We start from the raw sequence: 15730 nt of genomic DNA on the forward strand, positions 1-15730 counted from the left end.
CACAATGAGTAGTTCTTTGTAATGATTAGATTGTAACTAAAAAAACAATATAAGCATTATGCTAATCACAAGAAAAGTGATTTGCTGTCTGACCATCACGTTTAGGAAGTAAGTCACTTATTCAGTGACACAAAGTTACATTTAAGTCTGAATTAATGAAAATGCAAATTTGGTAGTTTTCTTTAGCTTTGCTCTTGCCATTTTGTTTCCTCACTGTGTGTTCTGCACGAGACGTACATCTGCTTTAATGTCAGCCTATATTCATGTATTCTGAATTTCTGGGGATTTTTAAAACATTTAATGAAATATTTTGTGCCCTTCTTTTCTTCTTTCCTCCATTCCTCACTTCCAGCTTTTCTTACTTCAACTACATGTAATGGGTATTTTATTAAGGGCTTATGTGGGTTAAAAAGAAAATCAAGAGTTTTTGCCTTTATGAAGCTGCAATCTGTCAGAGAAGACTGATGCCATAAGGAAAATTTTCTAACGTATCATTTTTTATTATCTCATCTTAAAGAACACAGTGAAAATGTGCCCCACTTTGTATGGAAAATTTCCTAAAGAAAACTGTTGTGACTTTGGACAAGAAGAAAACTTGGCAATGTTTGCAGTTAGATATTAAGTACGTTAGGGACTATTATAATAGTTAATTTATTTTGCACTCACAACATAAATACTTTACATACATTAAGTTATTTAAGTCTCAAAATAAACCTAGATGGTAAGTAATATTATTGTCTCCGTTTTACTGAGGTGATAAGTAATATTATTATCTCCATTTTATTGAGGAGTAAACTGAGGCACAGAGAAGTCGAGAACCTGGCCAAAGGTCACACATTCAACGAAGGAGCCTGGATTTGATTAGCGTCAGGATCCGTTATGTATCAGGACCCAGAGTCTAAGCTCCTACAGTAGTCTGTTTGTGCTGCCATAATAAAACACCATCAACTGAGTGGCTTAAACAACAGACACTTCTTTTCTCACAGTTCTGGGCACTGGAAGTCCAAGATCAAGGTGACAGCAGGGTCAATGTCTAATGAGGACTCTCTCCTTGATTTGCAGATGGCCACGTTCTCCCTGCGTCCTCACACGGTTAAGAGAGAGAAAGAGACAGATGTTTCTCTTTTTCTCTTTCTTCCTCTTCTTAAAAGGCCACAATTCTATCAGATTAAGGCCCCATTCTTATGATTCATTTAATCTTTTTTTTTTTTTGAGACGGAGTCTTGCTCTGACACCCAGGCCAGAGTGCAGTGGCATGATCTCGGCTCACTGCAACCTCAGCCTCCTGGTTCAAGCAATTCTTCTGCCTCAGCCTTCCAAGTAGCTGGGATTATAGCTGCATGCCACCACCCCAGCTAATTTTTGTATTTTTAGTAGAGATGCGGTTTCGCCATGTTGGCCAGGCTGGTCTCAAACTCCTGACCTCAGGTGATCCACCCATCTTGGCCTCCCAAAGTGCTGGGATTACAGGCATGAGCCACCACGCTTGGCCTGGCTCATTTAATCTTAATTATCTCCTACTATCACTGTCTCCAGATAGAGTCATATTAGGTTCCAACATATGAGTATTGGGAGGACAAAATTCCATCCGTAGCATTTTACCATTGGCTTCCCAAAATTCATATCTTTACTACATACAAAATACATTCATCTCATCTCATCAGCCCAAGTGCCTTAACTCACTGCAGCATGAACTCTAAGTCTAAAGTCAAAAGTCTCACCTAAACATTGTCTAAATCAGACGTGGATGAGACTGGAGGTGTGATTCATGATATGGCAAATTCATCACCAGCTGTGAACTTGTGAAACCAGTTGAGCTACATGTTTCTTTTCCATAATACAATGGTGGGACAGGCATAGGATGGACATCTTATTCCAAAAAGGAGATATAGGAAAGAAAGCAAGGGTGATGGGTCCCAAGCAAATCCAAAACTTATTAAGGTAAATTCTGTCACATCTTAAGGCTTATAAGGCTTGAGAATAGCTCTGTTTGGTTTGATGCTCTGCCTTCCAGGTCCATGGAATGGCAGGTTCTAGGGCTCTGCAAGACAGCCTGCTCTCTCTAAGGGCTCCATCCACACAGCTTTCTATGAGGATAGCTCTGCTTCTGAGACACTAGGCAGGGTCATCCTGAGGGCTCACTAAAACCAGAGAGACAGTTTTGCCCTTTGAAACCAAAAAGGAAACTGCCTTGGCCCCTGGGTCTGTGGTGGAAGTGGCAACCCTGATGACTTCTGAATCACTTTTGGGGGCATTCTTTCCTTTCCCTGAAGAACAGTACACATTCACAGCCAAATAGCTCTATGGTCTGGTTCTGTAGAATACAGAAAGTCCAGTATCCTTTTCTCATTCAGTCCTGCTTTCTCTGTCTCCTTCAGTTCAAACTGGAAGTGTATTTGCTGGTATAATATATCTCTATTCCTACCCTCTGCTGAAATGGCTGATTAAGTCCATCAGTAGCACCCATGATCCTGTTATCAATTGGTTGTTCTCTTTATAACACAGTTTCTCATTTTTTGCCATATGGATAGGCTGAGAATTTTCCAGATATTTAAATTTTGGTTCCTTTTTGCATAACAACTCCTTCAATTAATTTCTCTTGTTTTGCATTTTACTATAAGCAGTTAGGGGAAATCAAGCCGCTCCTTCAGCATTTTGCTAAGAAATTTTCTCAGCCAAATATCCAAATCCATCACTTGTGAGATCAAGTTTTATCCCATTTTATAACAAGGATCACCTTTCTTCCAGTTTCATGACATTTTTCTTATTTCTTTCTGTGACCTCACCAGAATCACCCTGAACACCCATATTTCTATCATTCACCCAAAACTCTTACAGTCTCTATCAATTACCCAGTTCCAAAGCCACTTCCACATGTTTAGGTGTTTGTTACAGCAGCACCCCACTTTTTGCAGCAAAGTTTTCATTAGTTAGGGTCACCAGAACAAAACTGCAATGATTATAATTAATTAATAGTTAACTTTCAATTTGTCTTTCGTATGATATTTTTGGAAATATAGGATGCATACTACGAAAATAAAAATAAGATAGCAGTTTAAGTGAGATTTACAAATAATGTAGGAGAAGGAGCTATAAAATGTTATGTTATTACTATTATTGAATGCTGTTTAAAATCTCACATTAGGTAAGGTTGAGATATATTGACAAAACAATCCTTTTATGAAATGCTTAATACATTGCTTAAAATGTATAAAAATGTTCAGAAGAATATGCAGCAGATTTTTTATAACCACTAAAATACTTTCTTCCAATGTATTTGTGTATATTTAACGTTAAATAATCTTGATAAAATTTCTGGTAGTCATATTGTTTTTAAAATAAGGTAGTAGAAAGAGTGTTGGTTGGATGAAAAATGGTCTTTGATCAGTTGATCTTTTCCCAGGCATCAATTTCCTCATTTGTTAAGGTGATAAAATAGATGATCTATCACATATGTTCCACTCTTAAAATTTTGATTCTAAAAATCTTGGTGTTTAGCATTGTGTCTTTCTGCTTTATTGAACTCTCAATCACTAGGCAGAATTTGAAGAATCTTCCTCAGTAAAATTACAAATACCTGCATTGCTTTCTGAGCAATCAGAGCCTGTTAACTCTTGGACAAGTTCATTGTTTCCTGTTTGACGAAGAACATTCAGAAATGCAGAGAACCAGTTTTCTTTCTGCACAATCCTTTTTAGTAGCTCTCTTACACCTGACTCATTTCCATTGTTTTCTGCAGCAGCAATCTGTTGTAAGAGAAAATTAGAATTAAGTAAGATCAAACATCTTCTGAATAACCTTAAACAGGAAATACCCTTTAGAAAAACTGAGCAATTAAGCATAAGTATAAATAAAGGCTTACACTGAAACATTGAAGAAAATAGCAATGTTACCTGTAGCAATTCTGAAGTCGGCAGGGAAAAAAATCTCTGGAACAACAACAACAACAACAAAAATCTCTGGACCAAGTGTCCTTTTAAATATGAACCATTTTTTTAAAAAGCTATTGAATTATTCAAACCTGACACCTAGAAAATAAATTTTACCTCAGCCATTCCTGAATAAAGGGTAGAAGAGAAAGTATCTTTAGTCTGCAGCCATGTTATGTCTATTTTCACCAATTTCTTTCTGTATATCTAGGGCTGGCTATATTTTTTCAATCTATGGAGTCTGTAAATGGGAAATCAAACATTTCTTATCTCATTCTTCTTTCTTCATGATTATCATTATGAAATAAGTAATTACTATTACAGATTTATATTCTTTCCTATGTAATATTTGCATAGTTGATTATTACTATAATCAATTTTTCTCAAATTTGTGTTTATTTAATGTTATGGGAAATTTATTTTTATATCTTTTTTTGGAAATATGGGGCAGAATTATTTTTATATCCATTCATTAGAGTCTTTAGCCTTCATTTATTTTCTCTTTTAGATTAGTAAATTTCTTTTAAATGTGGATCTTTTGTGTAATCATTGTCACAGTGCATTTCCCTAGGTCCTAATATAGCAATAAGGATTTGGAGGAAAGATTAACTCAAGCCATGTTTAAACATGAAAGAAATTAGGCAGGACATCATTAGCTTTCTGTGGCATTAGGCAATTTACTTCATCTCCCTAGACCTTGGTTACAATATGTGGAAAACAAGGCAGCTGGAAAGAAATTTCAGAGTTTCTATATCTTAGCTGCACGTTAGAAACAACCGTAAAGCCTTAAAAAATACTGATGTCTAGGAAACAACCCTAAAAGATTATGATTTATTTTGTCTATGTTAGGAACTCAGATATTAAAGAAAAAGTAAAACATCTCATGTGATTCTATCAACCTCCCAGATAAGAAATATTGACTTTGATATTATCAAAGGTCCTTCTCAACATTTGCCAATCTTCCACATGTATCATTTGGATTGTTTAGTTCTTTCCTACAAATTTATGTATTTTCTAGTTCTATAAATATATTCCATAACCTTTTATGTCAGAAATTTGTTAACATTTTTGGAACAATGTCTGGCACTAATTCAGTGTTAGAATTATTATGGATGATTGGGAAGAGTTATCGTTACAAACACCTCACCTGCACAAGCACATACAGCATGGTCTCTACCCAAGGGATATTTCTGTCTTAGCATCTAGTAGTTAAGCATGCTGTTCTAAGGAACTTGAATATATTAACCCAGCAGCCCAGAAGTAGGTACCAATATTAACTCATTTACAGATCAGAAATCCGAGGCACAGAGATGTTTAGGTACCTCTCTGAGGTCACAAAGTGAATAAGTGGCAGAAGTAGAATTTGATCCCAGGCAGTTGAATTTAGAGGCTGAATCCTGCCTTCTTGAACTATAATTATAGCTTATAATTTTCTCCAATTTTAAGTTCATTTTCTGGCAAGAAGTGGTTAAAAATAGCTATTTGAACTCAGTAAATTTCAAGTGAATTCAGTCCATGTCACCCACAACATTTTCTAAGCAGATTTTTGCTCATTTTTTACCATTTTTTTCTAGCTCTCTTAGTCTCCTAATGGAAATTCTTTGGCTTCCCTGGTGTTGTAACATCTTTATTATCATCTGCTAATTTAACAAGTAATTGCTATAGATGTAAATAAGACTGGTTTCAGTGTCTTCTTTTAACTCAGCCATTCTCATATTTTATTACCCCATCCTTTAATCAGCTTTAAATATATTTGACTGAAGCAATCAGGAAGGATTTCCTTAAAAAGAACCAGTGAGGCAACAAATGCTGTTATTAAAAATCCCTAAGCATATTCTATCACAAAATTTTCTTCAACCACTATTCTATTAAGTCAACTTTTACTGTGGAATCATATTTGTCAAGCTTTCTTTGCCGTTATTGAGTCCAAGCATATAGGGATCATGATGTCATTATTTCCTAAACATATTCTTACAATTTGAATGTGGAACTACATATATCTGTGCAATTTTAGCAGCCTCATCAAGATGCTGAATTTTTAAGAAATCTTCTCAGTTTTGGTGCTGGAAAGTACATCAGCTCCCTTTGAAGCAATTATATAATTTTAAAAATTTAATCTGTTCTCCTAAAACATTGTAAAGATATTGACCCCAATATGTAAACACAATTACAGAAATTCGTGGGAGGTGAATATTTAGATTTGAGACTGCAACAAGTCATAAAACAATTCTCACCCATGCCCCTCCCCCACTCGAAGTTTTCTCTGTGAAGTTAAAAATGGATGGATGTTTTCACTATGTAGTCTATTAATACATTGTTAACTAATTTATGAAATATGAAATAAAATTAATTTGGGGATAATACAACTCAATGCTTTCATATTCTAAATTCTTTGATGTTTTTTCTTTCCAACAGAAATCAGTGAAGAAACCAATGACATTTCCATAAAGCACTGGCTTACCAACACAATTGTACAGTTTAATGAAAATGTTTTCTTCCCTTTATAATAATCTTAGATAGCTATTTAAATATAATGGTGTTTTTTTTAACCCAGCAGAGTTCAACTTTCAGATAAAAGTAAATCAGGAGGCAAAACCTGTATGTTAAAAATAAAGAATTTTAAAGAACCAGTTTCCCACAAAAAGTTAATGTCTTAACCCAATGAATATTTATTGTCACATTGACATAGCTAATTTCTTATTCATACTTTTTTTTTTGCAGATGAAATTCTTATCTTTCCTAATTTGCCAGACAATACAATGTTCCTGGGGAGATTGACTTGGGTGCTCAACTTCATGTTGGGAGAACTGGACTGTTTTTAGGTGGACTAGTCATAGCATCTCTGGTTCTTCTGTGTAAATGGAAGGTGTGTGGAGTCTCCAGGACTACAGATGCATTGTGTTCTGAACTGGCCAGGGATGAAACATGCACCAGGACTACAGATGCATTGTGTTCTGAACTGGCCAGGGATGAAACATGCACCTCCCTTTAGCTGTTCAGCTTGATTATTAAGACACTATGGAAATGTTTATATGATCACTTTCGTTCCCAGAGTTCATGACTGCCTAAATTGATGGGTGTGCCAAGTTGTAACTTAGTTATAACTAAGTTGTAACAATGCCAAATTGTAACTTAGCATCCTAAAAGAGGAGCAAGGCAGTATACAGGGGTACCCCCTTACCATTAAGGATTGCTTTATTATAATGATTGATAAAATGGCATATATTTATTGCTGAAACTCTAGTATTTAGAATAGTCCCTTGTATACAGTAGACATTCTTCTTTCTTTCCTTCCTTCCTTCCTTCCTTCCTTCCTTCCTTCCTTCCTTCCTTTCTTTCTTTCTCTCTCTCTTTCTTTTCTTTCTTTCTTTCTTTCTTTCTTTCTTTCTTTCTTTCTTTCTTTCTTTCTTTTTCTTTCTTTCTTATTAGATGGAGTCTCGCTCTGTCACCAGGGTGGAGTGCAGTGGCGCCATCTCGGCTCACTGCAAGCTCCGCCTCCCAGGTTCACACCATTCTCCTGCCTCAGCCTCCCAAGTAACTGGGACTACAGGCTCCCACCACCACACCCGGCTAATTTTTTTGTATTTTTAGTAGAGACGGAGTTTTACCGTATTAGGCAGGATGGTCTCCATCTCCTGACCTCGAGAGCCACCCGCCTCGGCCTCCCAAAGTGCTGGGATTACAGGCGTAAGCCACCATGACCGGCCTACAGTAGACATTCTTTTATCAACACTAATTAACACTACAACACAACTTCACGAAAGGACAAAACAGTCTCTGTGTTTTTCTCCTATCTTTTCACCACTAGCATGGCATCTGGCACAAAGATGCCACTCAATAAATTCAAACTGAATGAATGAATGAATAAGTTTTTGGGTACTTGCTGGACACAAACCTATGTATAAAGTCATTTTCAGAAGGCCTGCTGTAATTAGGGGCAGGGGCTAGGAAATGGGGTGGGAATCCTAAATTAAAATAATAGATCAAATAGAAAATGTCTATGGGGAAACAGAAAAAGAATGAAAATACAAGACCATTTTATAGAAGTCTTGATTACTTAGTTAAATGCTATTTTAAGCCTTCAAAAAAGCAAATTTGGAAATCTTATTTTCATCATTCATCCATTCTCTAATGCCTGGCAACACAATTCAATACGTCATGTGTTTTCAACGCTTATTCCAGACACTTTCAGAAATAAATTCAATTAGTCTATCAATCAAGTAATCAATGCTTATTAAACGCCAACCCTATACCTAATCCTGGTTAGGTTCTGGGATGAAAGAGGTAATTTCTTTTTCAAATCAGTATAATCTAGGGACTTTAAGAAGTATATCTCAATTGCGACATGGGGAATTTACCTCAATCTCTCAAACTTAAATTTACACAGAAATGTAACCAGATGAATGGTAACAAAAGTTAACACCATTACCATATCAAATAGCTCTGATTTATAAGCTTTTTCATAAACACTATTTCTGATTTGATGTTGACTAAAATACTGTGAGAAATTTTATGATGTCCATTTTCACAGGTAAATGTAGCATCAGGGAACTTAAGTAATTTGGCCCAAAGTAACGCATATAGTAAGAAGCCAAGATGGACCTCAAATCCATGTGTTCCCCTTCTACAGTCTTATCACACTTTGCTGCTGTAAGATAAACATTCGTCAATGACCACCACCTCAATATAGATTATTCTTCCAAACGTAATGCTTCCGTCTCATTGTCCACCATATCTTAGTTTTGGAACTGATAATACATGTAAATGATGCACACAAAAATTATTCCACACTCTCACAGAGAAACTATTGCTTCCTAGAGAGCCTCAAATTTATAGCTGCTCAGTCTTTTGGGGCCTCCTTTGAAATGTGAATCAGAGGGAGAATTTGGGTTGTTTTGGCCTTAACTGCTACCAGTACACAAAAGTCCCGTTACTCTATATCTTCTTTGTGTCAAATCCCTTGCATTACTGCTAGCTGCCTCCAAGCTTGCCAGAATCAAGAACTTGGATAAAATCTAGCTGGCGGAAATTCAATCCAGGCAAGACAAAAGTGATGCTGATAGGCAGAAGTATTTAGAGTAAATAGGGAGAAGTGCTGTTTCGCTGGCAATCGGGACATCATACCCACCAAACATAAACAGCTTTGTGGTGTTACTGGACTCTGTTGCTTCTGGACTTCTAACAGCTACTGTGGCTGGAAATGCCATCTTCCATCTCCAGCTGGCTTGAAGGCTGCATACTTTCTTCCAAATTAAGATTCTGCCACAGTGATGTACACATTTGTCATATCCAGCTGGACTACTATAATGCGTTCTAGCTGGTTCTCAATACACAAAACGACATAAACATTACAGACAACAGTGCAAAGTAATTTACTTGTTGGGAAAACTGGCCATCAAAATTAGATGCATGTTTGGGTCTTTGGACAGGCCCTGTGTCTGTCAAGTCTACAAAAGAGCACTAACTTTATTCACTAAAGACTAAATTGCATCATAGGCTATAGCAAATCAATCAAATGCCCAGAAGTTTGTATGAATATACAAACAATGGATGACCCAAAAGAGAGAGAGAGAAAAAAACCATGTGAAAATCATAGAGTGGTGTAGACAAAGCCTTTGACTTTTAGTCATGGCTTTATTTGTCTACATGTCTTCCAAAACAAGACTTTTGACTTACGAGCCTGAATAAATCAGATTCAAATAGGTCAGCATTTATACACATCACAGTACATCTTCACTTATCAAAAAATAATTCATATCACATTCAATGTAAAGTCATCAGTAAAATTCGCCCTGTCAAAATGCTACCTTAAGAAAAATGAGTTTCTTCACTAACATGAAAAACTGAAACTAGCAACACATTCTTTCAATGAATTGTTTCTAAATTTTGATTCTCAAAGAATGTTGAAACTTTGATTAAAGAAAAAGGGTGTGTGTGTGTGTGTGTGTGTGTGTGTGTGATTGCAATTTACCCATTTGGGCTAAGACTAAATGGCACAAAGTGTAATGTAGGGCAAAGATTGGAAAACTTTTTCTCTAAAATGCCAGATAATAAATATTTTTGGCTTTAAGGGCACACAGTCTCCATCCAATTGCCTTTGGAGTAGAAAAGCAGCCACAAGCAATATGTAAACAAACGAGCATGACTGTGTTCCAATAAAACTTTATGAACACTGAAAATTAAAAATTGAAAAATCTGAAGACCATTCTTAGCCTGTGGGCCTGAAAAAAACAGTAGCAGGCTTGATTTAGCCCATGGGCCGTAGTTTACTAACCCCTGCTCCATGGAACTACATTAAATAAGAAAAACATTCAACACTATCACGAGCTAAATTCTTAGCTCTGCCACTGTTTTTCCTAGGAGACCTTGGACAAATTATTTAACCTGCCTCAGGTTTCTCATCTGTAAAATGGAGTTAATAACATTAGGAGCCTCAGTGGGTTACTCTGAACATGAACTGTAGTAATACATTTTGAAAATGATATCAACTGCACATAGTAAGTGTTCAATAAAAGTTACCTGTTAATACACATTACGATTCTAGAGTTAACTCCTTTTTACTTCAGTGAAAAGATTAGAAAAGTAGTTCTTTTGTGTTTAAATTTTCAAAATTGTCTTAAAGTGCCTAGATGTTGTCTTCTCAAAGGAAGAAACTAGATTTGCCCAAAGATGTCAAGCACATTTGGAAAGGGGCAAACGCACAAGGAAGCCTGCTTTGCAAAATCTGCCTAAAAGGCTAGCTCCATCTGAACAGACACCTACCCGGTTTCTGTCTTCAATTGTCAACAGTTCCTCCTCCATGCACTTATCCAAGACGTCTCTAACTAGAAGCTTGTCCACCAGAGTGGGCTGAAGGAGGTTCAGCAGTTGGAGATATTCATCATGAGCGTTCTCAAACGATGGAGAGGGCAAGTCCGTGAGCTCAGGGTTCATGTAGCGGGCGGCCAGAGGGCTGCCGGTTCTCCGGAGGGCCTCCACGAATTCCCGAGTCCAACCAAGGTGCCAGACTCCCTTCTCCAAGGTGCTCAGCAGCAGTTCAACTGCCTGCATGTTCCCGGAGGTGGCGACTGTCCTCTGAATCTGCTCCTTCACCTCTGCAGGCAGAAAGGTCAGGTAGTCCAGCACAGGCTCCACCTGGATGTACATTTTCACCCTGGCCCTGAAGCACGAGATGAGATAGCGGAAATTCTCGTCTGTGGAACACCCATTCGACATCTTTCTTTCTCAGAGAAGGGAGAGGGTTCTCCCAAGCAGATGGTGCTGTTCTCTGCGGGACAGGTGAGATGTGCGTGCCGCTGTCCGCTGCCCACTTAGGGAAGCAGGGTCTACCGCTCTGTGCCTGACAATGACGAGGTTGCCCACAGGGCTCTCAGGCCGGCGCGCGGGGCTGCACTCGCACCTGGGCAGGTGGGCAGGCGGGCAGGTGGGCAGGCGGGCAGGTGGGCAGCGGGGCGGCGCGCGGGGCCGCGGCAGGCAGGTGCGGCCGGCGGGCGGGCACTTTGGACTCTGCGGTGTGTGCCTGGGGTCCCGGACAGGGGCAATCCTGCTGCACACTCGGGTAGGAGCTTTGAGTCCAGCTTTCTGTCAGGCAGTTCTTACAGAGTTTGCCTGACTGGTTTCTGTTTCGATTCTCTTCTCAGGACTTTGTAAACGTAATCTGCCTGGCGGGGAGGGAGTTTCCTCAGGAAGACGCCACCTTTTGGTCGGGGCGGGTGAAGAGAGGAGGCCTTTGGTTAAGGACACCGCGGGAAACAGAAAAGGAAAGCGAATTCTCTCTGACACCAAGACCAACGCTCTAGCAAAGCTCCTCCGGCGGATATTTTGTTTTCCCAGCGGGTTCTGCCTTAACAATAAAGTCCTTTGTAGGCCAAAATGTGCAGGGCATAAAAGCATGTGATTTGGGACTTTCCAAAGGGGAAGTGAACAGAAACTGCCACAGACCCGGACGTGAACAGGGAGTTACCCTCGGCTGGTGAATGCAGGCAGGCCTGGCTGAGGGTGGTGAGACTGCGAGGTACAGGTGAGAGATGAAGCTCAGAAGACATCTTTGCAGAGATGTGGAGAAGCCAGGAGGAAGTCCTTCCTAAAATAAACCTGACCTCCTGTGGGTTCCCAAACACTAACTTGTTTCCCCGGGAATTTGGAGGTGGGTTCGAAAAAGTGAGTAACAATAAACAGTTAACTTTACTGCCTCATATTTAGATTGCTGGTATTTATGCAGCTTTGACCAGGACCTGGTAACAGATGTGGACGGACTTGAACCACCAACTCAGCTTAGAAGGAAGCCAAGACTTAAAGTTTCCTAGATCCCAGCTTGTAAGTTCCCTATATTCTTTAATATACAACTTTCCTTTAATAAAACAAAACAAAAAAATCCCCCAACAACTTATTTTTGATATAGCTGCCATTCTTTTCTTGGATTCAATACAGCAAGTTTTGGCTGGAGCAGCTAGGAACTTAATTAGCAACTAATGTACCAACTTGTAGTAAACATCAACATTTGTCTATGTCATAAGAGAAAAAAAACATATTCACACTGAAAAATGGCAGCTTCATTTTGGTACAGAAGCCACATAAATGTGAGTCCTTAAGGTTACTACTCATTCTGAAGGCATTATGTAGCCACATGTGACTGGGGTGGTAGGCACATACGCATCATAACTAGAACCTCATGGTCCAGAATTATATAAAGGATGGAGAGATCATTTAGGTTATCAAAGAGACATATTTAGGAGAAATAATCTGTTAGCAAAGTACATTCAATAAAGTCTGTGTAGGCCAGGAAAACCTGATAGTGCTTTGAACCGGATAATAGAAGTACAGAGTCTTGGTGAGTGGTTACTAGGGGCATACAAAATATCCAAATGAGCACTTTATGGTAACATGTCTTATTTTATTCTCCAATTATCTTATGTAGCAAGACTTTTTCTACCCCTGAAGGATTGTAAGCTGCTTGAAGAAGGGATATATTTACATAGTAACTAGTACACTACTCACAACTGGTGGGCTCTTGATGACATCTCTCCTGGGAGTTGTATTTGAGTTGACCATAGCAGCTGGCATAATGTCAAATACACTGAAAGTTGAAGTAAATGAAACCTTGGGCTTGCAGGTAGGCCTGATTTATACTGTTCTTTTCTGTTTCTTCACAGAACCCTACTCCTTTTTCACTTAATTATGGGAGATGACCTTGTACCCAGATGGAGGATAATCCAATTAGATGTTTCTACAAAAGCACTCAAATTATTAATTTTAAGTATTGGGTCTATGAAAATATCTTTTAAGGCTATTGCAAAAGCATACTCCTATCCCCCAGCTGCCAGTGGGTTTTATTCAACATGTTGAAGCACAAACTAACAAACCAAAAAACATCCTTTTTCCTGGCACTTATCCTTCTGTTTCTTGGTTTCAAACATGGGGGAATGAGAAGGGGTTGCTGACTGAATATGGGGAACCAGTTAATGTTATTTTCTTCATACCACTTAATTGTTGCTCTGGAAGAGAAAGGATCAAATGTTTGGTATTTGACCTCTTCTCAAATAATAAACATTTAAACCAAAGATATTTAAATATTTGGCATTCAAATTATGTCATTCATTGTATCATCCAGTCATTTAAAATATGTTTATTAAGTATCTATTACATGACCAGCACTGATCTAGGTGCAGTTAATAAAATTAACAAAGCTCCTACTTTTATGGAGTTCACATTCTAATGGGAGTGGGAAGATAGATGGTAAGTAATGACTAAAAAATATGCAATGTGCCAGGTGAGGATAAATGCCATGAAGACCATAGTAAATCTACATAATAATGTATATTACAGTTTCACAGGTTGATTTCCCAAATAGTCATCCTCATCTAACCCTATTAGCATCACATAATACCCAACAATAACAATTCATATTTTCTCACAAGTAGGAGTCACTCTGCTGGATGAGGTCTGAGCGATGAGGATTAGGTGTGGGTGGAAGGGACTTCTTTTTTAGGAATCTCCCATAGTCTTGATGGGACCCTTTTTGGAGAAAGGAGGTTAAGGAAACAAAAGCCAAGACACAATCTCTCACAATGTATCCTTTTTTCATCTATATTTTTTGCATCATGATTTAGTTTATTTTCTCTTTTTCACTTGAGTAATTAATTGTTTTCCTCTGTCAAGTTTCTTCTACTAGGTTTCATTTTAATCCTCTTCACCAGTTCCCAAATGTAAGTTTCTTTTTCCTTTCTCTTTTGAGGCAGGAGATCCTGCTGAACTATGTATTTTCCCATTGTTATGCAACTTTTCATTTGAGTTTTTAAAAAGTAGTAACAATATGAGCTGCCACTACAATTTAATGACCATGCATACCAATAATGTCTTTTTCAAAGAAAATGACAATAATTTTAGTTTAGTGAGAAACCCTGGAATTGTTGTTCTGTTCCTTTACTTGTTTGCTCATTTGTATCAATAATGAGCCTGCTTTGTGTAATTTAAAGTGTTAGATGCTCTTAACCTGGCAGTGTGGGGTATGGTTAAGCACAGAGACTCTGAGTTCAGGCTGTCTGGGTTCACATCTCAATACTATTTCTTAATTGCTGTGCTTTGAAAAATCACCTCAAATACATCAGTTGTAAAATGGAAAGATTCTGGTATCATGTCATAAGTTTGTTCTAAGGATAGACTGTAACACACTAGCACCAGCCTGGCATGTTTATGTCCCCAATATGTGACTCCAGCCCACTATGCTTATATAAAAAATAAAGAAGAGATGGTGCGGTGCTAGTCTTCAAAGAATGCACAATTTATAAAGGAAAAATTTAGTTACATATATATATATATATATATACACATACATATAAACACTATATAATAGCTAGCCATTTAACTGAGACTTTAAGCAAGACTTTTAGCCATTTAACTGAAACTGATAGGCTGATTTAGGAGGAAAGTTTATTAAAAGGATACTGTCGTAGCTTTTTATTTCAAAAATAGTAGTAAGCCTAAAATAGAAAAAAAATTATGGATAAGTTCACTAAATCTTGATAATAATTTCCTAATCACTTTCACCAATTCAATTAAAATTCTGGTTTTAAGTTTTCACATATAAAAACTTTCCTACATAGCAGTTTTGGCTATGAAAAAATGAAAGTCACGTATCAATAGATAAGTTTTGGAACATTCATTTTTCAAGTACTCCTTCCATAGCTTAAAGTCTTTTCAAAAACAGTTACCTGCAAATGTTTTTGTGAAAAACAGTACTTTTACCTCAAAGGCTAGATTGTAATTGTTTTATTTTATTTTATTTATTTATTTATTTATTATTATTATACTTTACGTTTTAGGGTACATGTGCACAATGTGCAGGTTAGTTACATATGTATACATGTGCCATGCTGGTGCGCTGCACCCACTAACTCGTCATCTAGCATTAGGTATATCTCCCGGTGCTATCCCTCCCCCCTCCCCCCACCACACAACAGTCCCCAGAGTGTGATGTTCTCCTTCCTGTGTCCATGCGTTCTCATTGTTCAATTCCCACTTATGAGTGAGAATATTCGGTGTTTGGTTTTTTGTTCTTGCGATAGTTTACTGAGAATGATGGTTTCCAATTTCATCCGTGTCCCTACAAAGGACATGAACTCATCATTTTTTATGGCTGCATAGTATTCCATGGTGTATATGTGCCACATTTTCTTAATCCAGTCTATCATTGTTGGAGATTTGGGTTGGTTCCAAGTCTTTGCTATTGTGAATAATGCCGCAATAAACATATGTGTGCATGTGTCTTTATAGCAGCAAGATTTATAGTCCTTTGAGTATAT

At 37.8% G+C, this 15730-nt stretch overlaps 2 protein-coding genes across 11 annotated transcripts in view; one reads left to right on the forward strand and one right to left on the reverse strand.

Annotated features, from left to right (window-relative positions):
* Positions 1-11549, reverse strand: part of IFIH1 (interferon induced with helicase C domain 1) — a 51598-nt gene extending 40049 nt beyond the window's left edge. Inside the window, exons 1-2 of the mRNA XM_016949953.4 lie at positions 10692-11549; positions 3578-3746 (exon numbers count right to left, since the gene is read on the reverse strand). Coding sequence (XP_016805442.2) covers positions 3578-3746; positions 10692-11144 — 622 coding nt within the window. The 5' untranslated portion in view covers positions 11145-11549. The remainder of the gene's footprint in view (positions 1-3577; positions 3747-10691) is intronic.
* Positions 11550-11569: 20 nt separating this feature from the next.
* The window catches only part of GCA (grancalcin), a 43459-nt gene continuing 39298 nt past the window's right edge, over positions 11570-15730 (forward strand). Inside the window, exons 1-3 of one of the 10 annotated variants that reach the window (XM_063790532.1) lie at positions 11613-12075; positions 12151-12245; positions 12847-13041. In XM_063790532.1, coding sequence (XP_063646602.1) covers positions 12943-13041 — 99 coding nt within the window. In that variant the 5' untranslated portion in view covers positions 11613-12075; positions 12151-12245; positions 12847-12942. Of the gene's footprint in view, positions 12090-12131; positions 12246-12846; positions 13042-15730 lie in introns of all 10 variants that reach the window. The other 9 variants (XM_009443588.5, XM_063790528.1, XM_063790531.1 and 6 more) reach the window with 9 other exon arrangements.

The sequence above is a fragment of the Pan troglodytes genome, chromosome 13, assembly GCF_028858775.2.
Source record: "Pan troglodytes isolate AG18354 chromosome 13, NHGRI_mPanTro3-v2.0_pri, whole genome shotgun sequence".
Classification (NCBI taxonomy): domain Eukaryota; kingdom Metazoa; phylum Chordata; class Mammalia; order Primates; family Hominidae; genus Pan; species Pan troglodytes.